The 11,663-nt window shown below is 46.0% G+C and overlaps 1 protein-coding gene across 6 annotated transcripts in view; it reads left to right on the forward strand.

Annotated features, from left to right (window-relative positions):
• LOC116427545 (dual specificity protein phosphatase 10) overlaps positions 1 to 11,192 on the forward strand; it is a 134,579-nt gene extending 123,387 nt beyond the window's left edge. For all 6 annotated transcript variants that reach the window (XM_031978007.2, XM_076370095.1, XM_076370097.1 and 3 more), the window contains one exon: positions 7,334 to 11,192. In XM_031978007.2, coding sequence (XP_031833867.1) covers positions 7,334 to 7,647 — 314 coding nt within the window. In that variant the 3' untranslated portion in view covers positions 7,648 to 11,192. The remainder of the gene's footprint in view (positions 1 to 7,333) is intronic.
• The last annotated feature ends 471 nt before the right edge of the window (positions 11,193 to 11,663 follow it).

The following is an 11,663-nucleotide window of genomic DNA, read 5'->3' on the forward strand; positions in this document are numbered from 1 at the left end:
CAAATGTCGGGGTGAGGTTACGGCCGGCGCGTGTACCGCCCGGTGGCCTGGGCTTAATTCAACGTGAGAGAGACTACTAAAACGGGAGAGAGGTCAGTCGACGCGAGCTCTAAACGTTCACAAAGAGAGAACGCTGGCCTCTGGTCGATGAGTAATTCTTTCGGCTGGCTGGGTGTGTCCACGGCCAATGATCGTCATTGCCGTTCATAACGCGCCACGAAACTCGACTCCCGACGCGGGTCGGCTACGACTCGCTCGCGATTCACGTTCCCAACGATGGAGGATACGTGTTCGTTGGATTAACAGTCGGATCATCCAGGATCATCCAGGTGTCTTACTAGACCTGGCTTGTTCAAATTCTATTATATAATATTCTGACCCCATAAGGTTATTGTAACTCGAATTATTTTACCTATATAGCTACGACACATTCATATTTAAAGTGGAGACCCGTAGAAAGTGTGTGAATCGAATTTTTCTTCGAGTTAGTCTTCCAAATATGAATATTTCATCTTATCGAAATGCCGACATCCGTCTGCAGAGGGTTAAATGTGGCCTAGAGAAGCTAAAAGATTAGACACCCACGCTCCAGGCCTTCGGACGCGGAAACTTCCTAACGGTCCGGATTCAAGGCGTCCTTTTATTTCCCCTCTCATGGGAACCAAGGACTCGATCCTTTGTGATACCTGCACCGGTTAAACTTTCCATCCTGATTGGACCCTCCCGTTCCCCGGGAATAAAGATTCCACCGTTAAAACGGTAAACGCCGTCCGCCTCGGGCGCCGGAAGAACGCTTGGATCGTAACTCGCGATTTATTCGCGCGGAAAATTGTTCAGGATTCGTGTAGGGTTTGGCTGATGGGAATGATACACAGACAGGGGGTGATTTCAATAGACACTCGTAGATTTTCCAGTTGAACGAAGATCGAATTCGAACAAAATTTGTGTGAAAATACTCCATTGATGGGGTTGAAAATTCAACCTCTTTCAACCACAACAAACTCTTCATTAAACAGCGTATCCATCGTCAAAGCGAAACGTAAAAATTCCAGCACCATATCAACAAGGCAAATCGCAAGGCAATAACCGCGAACCGAGCACCCGGAACATTTCGACACCGCTTCTTCAGCGTTTACTTCTAATATCCTCAAAAAGTTCCAAACTTTCCAATGTAACGTCGCTTCGCTAATACAGCAACGTATCGATCTCCTATCGCATTAACCCTTTAAGTGCTGAATACTTCTAACTGAAACGTTCCGTGTGGACGGCATATTTCGTTGCTCGTTTGGTGATCGACGAATTATGTTAATTTATACAATTAAGTTGCGATCAAATCGAGATTGTAATACCTCAATTTCACTAAATTTAATGATGCCAGAGAAAGGCGTATATTAACCGCGTACACGTAGAATTGTTAGCACGGTACGCGTGAGACTAAAAAGATCGAAAAACGCATACACGCGCCCACAGCACTCAATGGGTTAATTGCCTGTAATTCCATCTGAAAACCGCGAATCGACGTACAAACGAAAAGGACGCTTCAAAGTTGGCAATAAACTAACATATTCTACGACTAGTACAGCGTATCGATCCTCTGTCGCATCAATTTCTCGTAATTTCCCACGGAAAGGGCTGAAAACACCCCGCTCGAGGCTCGAGTCGCGCTGCGCGGGACCTTGAAGGGTCAAAGTCGTCGCTTTGTTTGCCCACAAGAGACGTCTTAACGGTCAACGCACCAAGGTGCCCTTCATTTCACGCAACAGTCCCTACGGTGCCGGGACGGTTGGCCAGGTACAGCATTCCACCGGTTGCACATTCGGTAGGAACTCTCTCCCCCCTGTGTGCACGCCGTTGCACGCACACACTCTCGCAGCTCCCTCCTCGTCCACACCCTTCTTCCACCTCCCCTTCTTTGCCGGTGTCGTTCGCGTACACACACGCAAGAACGAACGCACACATTGGCGAGCGCACGGGTCACAGAAATGCGGTGCAATAAACACACGACTGACACGGGACGAGGAGAGACTGGCAGCCAGTGGGGCACCATGAAGAAGGGTTGGGCGGGGGATTCACTGGTGTGCATTCGCTCGTTCGCTCGCTCGCGCGCGCGTGACTCATGGTTTCATGAATGGAAGCCTTTCGTCTTCTAGTCCTCGCGCATGGTGAATGGTCCACCGGAAACGGCTGGTTACACCCTGTTTCCGTTACGCCGAACTTGCGTCGACGAAGGGAGAGACGTTGACGACGTCCTTCGGGACTCGGCTGCGGGTCTAGCTTCCTTCGGATCGGACATCTTGGGCTAGGATGTACCTACTTCGATCACTAACCCCTTGCGAGAGTTTCCTTGTTTTTCTGGAAGTTGATTTCTGTCTGAATGAATATGTTTCTGTTTGTTTTGAAGCGAGCTAATGATAATTTTTAGGGAACGAGTGTTTTGAGTATCGGAGTTTACTGTGACGAATTAAGTAGCTGAGAGTCACTTCTTCGGTGTAGGGGGTTAATAACGATTCGGACGCAATTGATTCGATTGGTAATTAGCTTTTATGAAGTTTGTTCGTTGCTGATCTATAATTAAAATTGCCATGGTGAATCGCAATTGATAGTTGCAGGCCGTAGCTTGTAATCAAATGAATCGTGGTTGAATTGTTTCAATAATCGGATTAAATATTGAGAGGTGTCGATTAAGAGCTTGGGAACAGGATTAATTAAAAGATACCCGTGACGTCACACTGCCGAAAGTCATATTTCCTTTAACCCTCAATAGTTCGACCTCGCTACCAGTAAATCTTCAATATTCTCTCTCTCGCTGCAAATATTCGTAAACTTTTTCGACGTCCGGCTTGTCCGGGGATCGAGCTATAACCCAGAACAGCAGATATATTTCACATATAAATTAATTCGGTCCCATTCACCAATCATAACATTCCAGCTGTATTATCACCATAATATCCTCCGCGGTATAAATTTTTTCCTACGCCAGGTGTTCCGATAAAAAGGAAATTATATTTCTGCCAAGCAGAAACGTATCCCTATGCGGACGCTTTCCGAAATGTACATACGCGTTAATGTAAACCGCGCCCTCCTCGAAATTAGTTTCCGTATCGCGGCTCGCTCGAAATATTGTTAAGCTTATTTATAAACGCGCCGGTTTAAATCGGTCCCGGATTATTTCATTGCGGTTCCTGCCAACGCGACGATGACCACGCTGAATTGCGCAGCGAAAATCCGGCGCGCCGCAACAAGTTTGCGCGTTCTGAGAACGTGAATCCACCGTTTTAATTTTAACCTTCCGCAGAACGGACCTGGAGCTGGCGGATTTTCTGGGCCGGTCGGGGGAGGGGGGAAACGGCCGGACTCGGGGCAACAAGTTACATCCGATTTCCCGGAAAACCGCGATATCATTTTCGGGATCGCGCGACAGGTGTCGCCGCTCTTTGTCTTTGTGTACGCACATGTGCCTTCTGTCACCGAAATATATCACCATGTCGCCCCTCCCGCTATTTTCTCTCATTCTGACTCATTCATTCCCCTCCGCGCGACGTTCGCCGTGCTTTTACCCGATTTCCTGGCATGGTTTCCCGATTAGCTTGCTCCGCATACGCTTCCCGTTGCGGTCCTCGAATCGCGCGGAGACGCGCCATGTTGGTTCTTTTCATTCATATAGACACCAGATTCTCATGGTTCTGTGGGGAGAAAGGGGAAAATTCTCTGGAATCCACGCGATATATATAAGTATTCGGAGTGTAGTTTTTAGAATGCTTATCGAGAGAATTTTCATTTTCTATTGTGGTTTCGTACTCGTAATGATACTCTTAAGAATTTGAATTTCCAGAGATATCTGTGGTCCGTTACTTTCGAATAGGGAACAATAGTTTTGTTGTGGAATAGAGTAACAAAATAGTTCGAGTATTTGATTTTTAGAATGGTTGACGAATTATTCCGGTATGAACCTTCGTGAAAATTTCTATTTCTAAACGATAAAGGCGTTTATTTTTGTTGAATATTGCATCGGGTCTCGGAGGAGTAAGATTGCATTTTGTTCTATTTTAATACGAACAAACTTTTATAACTTAAATCTAATGGAAAAATACTATTCTAATATAAGCGTCCGAGGTTGCGATCGATACCGAAGTAAATTATTCAGTCGATACTATTTTCTGAATGCTCACGGACACCTCTTTCGCCTAATCTTAATTTCTACCAAGCAAAACGTCGGGACGATACGCTCGACTAAAAGAAAGAGTGACGCCTTGCCAAATGTTACTACAACGTGACTACAATGTTCAAATAAATCCCACAGATTTGCAAAAGTTTGTAAAACAGTTGTTATTCTTGTCAAACAACGAGAACAATACACCCGTTCGCTGCGTTTGCCAAATGGCAACCAATTGTGTACTCGGGGCTTGAGGGGGTTGAAGGGGATCGTGTTTCACCCATATGCACCTCGCTTCCATCACGTGATTCTATACAATAATTGATATTTTAAACTTCAACGATTTCATTCGGAAGGATACAAATAAACCATAGAAACGATGATCGAGATTTTTGATTTACCAAACATTCGAACACAAAATCAAATCTACCAAAATACCCAAACAACTTTTCGAATATTTTTTAGTGAAATCATTTTTTATTTCCATCTTTCTAATCCTATTTCAAAAAGTTTGAATTCGCATCAAAATCCGCAGTTCAATCGTTACTTAACCCTTTGTGCTCGAGAGGTCACCACTAGATTTGATATAGCAAAATTATAGTCTTACACATAATATGTGATATAATTACATACATTAATAATAATATAATTATATATGTGAAATACTGTACGTACGTACGTTTCTTAGTCTCAAAGAACGATGTTCATATCTCATTGAGAAATATTGCACGTTTCTAGTGGAGAACTTCCGAGTACAAAGGGTTAAATTTAAATGAACTGAAAAATTTATTTAATCTTCGAGAACGTTGGTCGAAAAGTCAATGAGAAATTGGCTTTGGCACCGTACTCGGAGAGTCGAAGAGAAATGCTGGCTCATTTATATCGTGACGCCTAATAATGACGCTAGATTCGAGCCATCTTTATCAGCAACGGCTCTCCCGTGTCCCCGCCGTTTTCTCTCACCATTTCCAGTTCCGTCCCCCTAACTTTCCCCGTCACTCTCCGTCGGACCATTCGTCAGCCGTGACTCATAGCAGATGCCAGCTCGCAAGTACCTACATACATACTCCGCCACGCGAGTGATTCTCGGCATCGGCCGTGTATCGTTCAAAGGGGAACCGATGCGTTGCGCGCCACCCCCGTGTCGCCGCGGCTAACGCTTACTTAAACTACTTCGATTACCCCCGGCCACGATCCATCGGTCAGATAACGGTCTTATCTCCGCGCACCGATTTAGTACCGATTAATCGACACTTCGGGGGCCCGAGCAAAGTATTTTTCACTGTCACCCGATGATCCAGGGGATTATTCATTGGACACGGGGGTGGTTTCGCCTTCGATCATCTCGACGATCAACGTTCCGCAGTTCGCTGCACCTTTTTTTTCAAATGCGGTAATGCGAGAGATTCGTTTAGTATAATAATAATAACAATGATGATGATGATGATGATGATATTAATTATATAATGTATTATAACGTAATATATTATTATAATAATATTATAGTACTTATAATACTAAGTGCTTATTATTATAATATAATATATTATTATTATTATTATTATTATTATTATCATTACAGTTGTTGTATAACAATATTAACCTCTTGCACTCTTGTGCAAAACAATATGCGCCACTGAAAATCAAATAAAAAATAGTCGGAGCAGTTGAAAGATTTCTCCAAGAGAAAGTTGTAATGCAAAGAATTAACATATTATTTAAGAGCGAAATAAGCAAGGGTAGTTTGTGCATCTGACAGATGGTCGTTTGAAACTTAATATACCGAAGAGTTCGGTAATTCGCCGAACTTCGATTCTAGCAGGTTTTCGATCTTTCTGGTTCTCAAGAATAATGTCGGTCCCCTCAACGGTCACGTCGCATCTGTCTTCATTGAGCCGCAAGACTGATCGGTCAAGGAATGAATTAAGCTCAGCGTAATTTGCAATTGTTAGTGTCTTTTCAATGCGATCTTATGTCCCGAGCACGACATTCGTCCACTTTTTGCCGCGCGTTTTTATTTCCCTCCGAAGAAAGACGCACATTGCGGTTGCATGCATCCGCACTTGCAGCAACTCTCCATCTCTCTCGCTGCTCCCCCCCCCCGGTCCCGCCCTCCCTCTTTCTCTTCCTCTAGAGGCTACCCAGTAGTACGTTCAAGTGGATACGGGCGGTCGTCGCATGTGACTCATTGGCGATATGATAGCGTCCCCCATGTTACGTAACCGAATCGCCTGTTTGGGTTACCGCGACTGGTTTGTTTGACCGTTTATAACGCGATACCCGCGTCATCCGAGCGAGTTGCACGGCTGGATGTATCATTGTGTTCCCGCACGTTCCCGTAAATCACCTCCTAGAAATTCCGGATGACGTAGACGTGAGACGCGCGTCGATGACCTTCATCCACCGGATCATCGTGTCTCTATCTAACCCGGACGATCGGTGATTCCCAGCCGTCTAACTGGAGAAGGATCTTCTTCCTCGCGTTCCGTAGACTGGTCGGATACGCGTTGCATGCTCCGCTCTATAATCTGCCCGAGAATAAAAACTGCCGCGATTTACGACGCTATTCTCTAACCGGTAAATAAATGAGCTCGATAAAACACGATTGACGAGTCGAATCGTCTCTCCCTGTTAGCGGGTTCATGTAGAAACCCGTAAATACACCGTAAAGTCTGATTCTTAAAGGGATCGGGGGTTTTTACTGACACAAATAGGCTGTAAACTTTTACTCTCAACAGGCTGGGGAATTTTTACTGGGAAACAGGCTCGTATATCTTGATTCGCTAGTATGTTGTGAACTTTTATCAGCGAACTCTTATTCATCGACTTCTGGTTTTTGCATGTTGCCAGAGGTGTGTATAGAGGGTATATTACTAGACAAACGTAGCACTCAGGAAATTGATGAAACAAATATCAGTCTTACGATCCCACCTTCTAATTTGCACGAAGAATTGAAGGGAATTAGATAAGAACTTTCCCAAGCAACAATTGCAACTAGAAGCGTCCAGAAACTCGAACGATGGTAGCGATCAGGATGGTAGAGTCACTAGAAAATGAGGACTCTCGTAGCCACGTGTCACTAACGAAATCATCGAAACATCCATAGGTCACTAATGAAATTATCGAAGCGTTTATATATCATTATTATATACTAACGAGAACATTCTCCATTGGTTACAGAGGAAGCCCGGAAAGCCGGTAGCAGCGTGCTGGTCCACTGCCAAGCCGGTGTGTCCCGCAGCGCGACGATCGCGATCGCGTATATAATGCGGCACAAGGGTCTGTCGATGGTAGAGGCGTACAAGCTGGTGAAGAACGCACGACCGATCATCAGCCCGAACCTGAACTTCATGGGCCAGTTGCTGGAGCTGGAGCAGGGGTTGAGGGCGTCCGGTGGTGTGGCGTCTGCCCCGGAGGAGCCTAAGGGTTGCCACCAGTGCCGCTGGTCTCATCAGCAGAACAGCGAGGAGGTGACGTCCGGCTGCAGCGTTTGAGGCAGATGAACCAGTCCCGGATCGGCTGGGAACCTCGCTGCTTCCTCTCGCGCCCTGTCGCGCCGCAGCAGGCAAAATGGCCGACGATCGCGAGCCAGCCGACCGGTGTCGATCGAAACTCTGATACATATCCTGTATATCCGCGCGAAGTGCGTCCTTTCTGTCGCGAACGACAGCTACGACGACAACGAAGAAGAAGAAGAAGAAGAAGAAGAAGAAGGAAAAGAAGAAAGAAGAGGAACTCGGATTTATAATAATCGCTACTATTAAAACACGTGCCTTGGCGATCGCCGAACCCCGACTGAGGGGCAAAGCGGATTTCATACGCAGAGAGACGAATTTCTGTTCGAACGCCGGATAACTCGTTTCCGGGTAACAGCGAAACGACAGGGGAGCCCGTTTGGTCGACCGGGGACCGCAGATTCGAACGCGGCGACGAATATCTTATCGTTGGTACGCGGTTATATTATTTTTTTTTCCCTTTGCTTCGGTTTGGCGGGACCGACGCGCGCTGAACAGTCGCGGGTATTATTTATTTCGTCGGAGAGAGAGAGAGACTTGTTCGGTGCGAATCGTCGTGCAGAGAGAACGGTGTACTTACGGCGACAGTGTTCCGCCGGTGTCTTTGGCACGAAGGCCCGGGATGCGTTAGGTTTCTCTCTGTTGTTTATTTTTATTTTTTTTTTTGTTTTTTCTTTTGTTTCCCTTATCCTCTCCGGGCAAGGAAGGAACGGGAGCGAACGATTCTCGCGTGCGTGTCTAGTAAGACGGATTTTTAGTTGCGAATTCGCAGAACCCGTTTCGTTTTAATTCATGCGATGCGTAGTTTTTGTTTCCTTTTTTTTTTGTTTTTTTAAATCATTGCGGAGTCTTTGGTTGGTACCTCGTTCAGGGACACTGGTGTCGCGGTCGGCAGACGATCGTTTCGCGGGCGCACGTTTCCGAGCGTGTTTTGCACACCCCGGGTGTATACATTATGATTATTATTATTCTTATTATATACATACATATTACAATGTTACGCGCGCGCGTTCCGGCGGCAGCGTTGTTTCGCAATCGTCGAGGCAACACCACGCGAGAAGCGCGTCGACGGCGAATACGGTCGAATGTAACGTCAATTGAGGTCAATAACAATTTGTTGTGCACCCGAGCACTTGGGTTCGGGATCGTCGGGGCGAGAGGGCGGGGGTGGACGGTCGGAGGATCGACGCTTGCCGGATGATTCCGAGTTTGTCGCTGTCTCGTTTCGATGTTCCGCGGACTCGAAAGAAAACGAAAAATCGTGGAATGTAAAGGATGACGGATCCTCGTCGGAGAACCATCTAGCGTCGTCGATAAATCAGCGATTTCCTTCTCGCGCGAAGTCCGAATCGCTCGACGACGAACGTCGATCCCGAACAGCTTCAATTGCTCGCCGAGCGCAACAGAGGTTTACTACGTTTGTGTTGTTCTTTTCTCTTTCTTTTTTTTCTTTTCTTTTCTTTTCTTTTTTTTTGCCTTTATCTATTTGTATCTCTGTACTCGTATATTACACACATACGCATACACACGTACATGCATACATACACAGAAACACACCGCCGGCTATCGAGGGCGGTTTATATTTGATAATGAGAAATAATCGTGTATTCGTTAATCGGAAACTTTTAACTTAACCACGTGCGCGCTCCGTAGCATTTAAGGATCTGGTTGAGATCCAACCATCGTAATCATCTAGTCGTTTTGTCGGGATGTAATTGATTTACTTTTAAGGTGCGAACGATAATGAGCGAGCGAGAGCAAGAGAGAGAGAGAGAGAGAGAATTTAGGAGAGAATGTAAGGGCGGAACGCCCTGTGCCCTCCCCCATGTTACATACACACGTAAACACACCCCCTCACCGCCAATTAATTTAGAATAAATACAACACGTCGACAGACTCGAGGGATGAGACGGATTATTATTATTTTTCTGTTTTTTTTCTCTTTTTTTTTGTTTCTTTTCTTAGACGAATACGAGTGTAAAACGATGCCAAACCAATTATTAGTTCGAATTCGACGGGTCCCAGGCTTCGAGCGAGCTTCGAGCGAGCTTCGCTGTAACGACCAAATCTGTTCTGTAACGTCGGTCAATTCAAACGCGCGCGGAGGGCCGATCAAAGGTCCCCGCGATCGGTGTTTTAGCGACATCGAGCGATTTCGCGCGAGAAGTTGAACACTTTCTGCCATAATCTTCTGACCTGGTCACGTGACACGCGAGAATCGAGCCCGAACATCAATCGTTTCGAATACTTCATTGAAATTCAATTTTTCCCCTTGAGACGCTATTATCGGTACTGATTAACTCTTGACCCGATTGAGAAAGTTGTGTCCAGTGGGAAGCATCGTTCGCGCATCGCGTGACCAAAAGTTCAAACGCACTGAATAAGAAGCTTCTTTCGTTCACGTTCTTCGAACTTGCGAACTGCGTTTCTCGTGCTCGACGCACGATCTCCTAGCGAAAGAGAGCGCTCGTAGAGGTGAGATCCTCTCGGGCACGATTCACTCGATCCGCCATTTTGTACGTTACCGTTCGAACGCGTCGCTGGGCGCAGTTTTCCGGTCGTCCTTCGAAAAACCACGCACGCGTGTGTTTGCTACCTGTAGCTTTCGTAGCGCCGCTTTCATTTTAATCGACGAGACGTTGTCCCTCGCGGGGAAACGGGATGGAAATCCCGACCCTCGGGACAGCAGCCACTCGAGCAGCCGAACGGCCTAACGGGGCGACAAGTTGAATTTAGTATGTAAACGAAGACACGTGCGCGGATAACGACACACGACAATCGCCCGCTGTTAATCAAACCGAGCAGCTGTTCAAAAAGAGAGAGAGAGAGAGAAGTTGACGAAGACGATGATGAGGAGGAAAGAAAGAATCGCTTTTAACCGATATGCCTTTCTACGTTAGAGACTCAACTGTTGACAATAAAAGCTCGACAAGCTGGAGAGGAAAGAGAGCGAACATAAGAGGGAAAGAGATAGAGAGGAGGAGGAGATACCTTAATTATTCGCGTGCGAAGATAAGAGAGAAAAGAGTTCACGGCAGTAGCATACGAGACAGAGCAAGTTCCTTGAAATATTCTCAAATTCTCTCGAGAAGAAGATAAAACGGTACATATCAAAGAAACGTCGCCTTTATTTTCCCCTCTTGAATGGACCACGGAGGACCCCGTTGCCGATGCTGAGCGATACGGCCCCGCGACCGTCCTCCGAACGACGTTAGCGTCCCCCTGACACACACACACCCCTGTGGTCCTTGTATAAAGTGTAGCGAATAGAGCGTTGTACATAGAGAAACATTATATCGCAGAGAGCGATGGCGGGACAGGCGAATCGCGAGCGGAGACGATGTTGATCGAGCGCCGTGTAAAAATGAGGAGAGACAGAGATAGGACGGGGGGGAGAGAGAAGCGGAAGAAGGCCATGAGCGTGTAGTACCTGTTGCGTCGTAAGAATGTATATGTGTATGTAGCGTTTACTGGATTGTGGAAGAACTTTAACAATAAAATTGTATATGTCGACCTGCGATAAATAGTCGTTGCCGATGAACCGTTCCTACGGCACTTGGCCACGTAACCGTGCGGGATTCGACCTTGAAGCGTGAATCGCGGCTCGAGAAAATCCTACGGACGTGCCATTCCGTTTCTTTTTCTATCATCCCACATCCTGTATCCTTAGCGTTCGTCCTCGGACTTCAGAAGTAGAGCTTACTTGGTACCGATGATCCTTTATATTAGACTCTGCGAACCAAACCTAGCGAAATAACATTTTCCTGGGCGTAGCTTCTTTTTTATAACTTAACACGAACTACCGAAGAGCTCAAAAGATTTACAATTATTACAAAGACAATTCTCGGAGAAATTACTGTAGAAATTGATTCAACGATAGGCAAACTGAATTGTAAATCAATAGAAATTTCAATAGCACTGACGGAGTTTCTATAGAAAAATGTTGAAAGGTCAATTTGACTATTCGGTAGTTGTAGTGTTAAAGTGATTTTGAC

This window comes from Nomia melanderi, chromosome 8 (assembly GCF_051020985.1).
Source record: "Nomia melanderi isolate GNS246 chromosome 8, iyNomMela1, whole genome shotgun sequence".
Taxonomy (NCBI): domain Eukaryota; kingdom Metazoa; phylum Arthropoda; class Insecta; order Hymenoptera; family Halictidae; genus Nomia; species Nomia melanderi.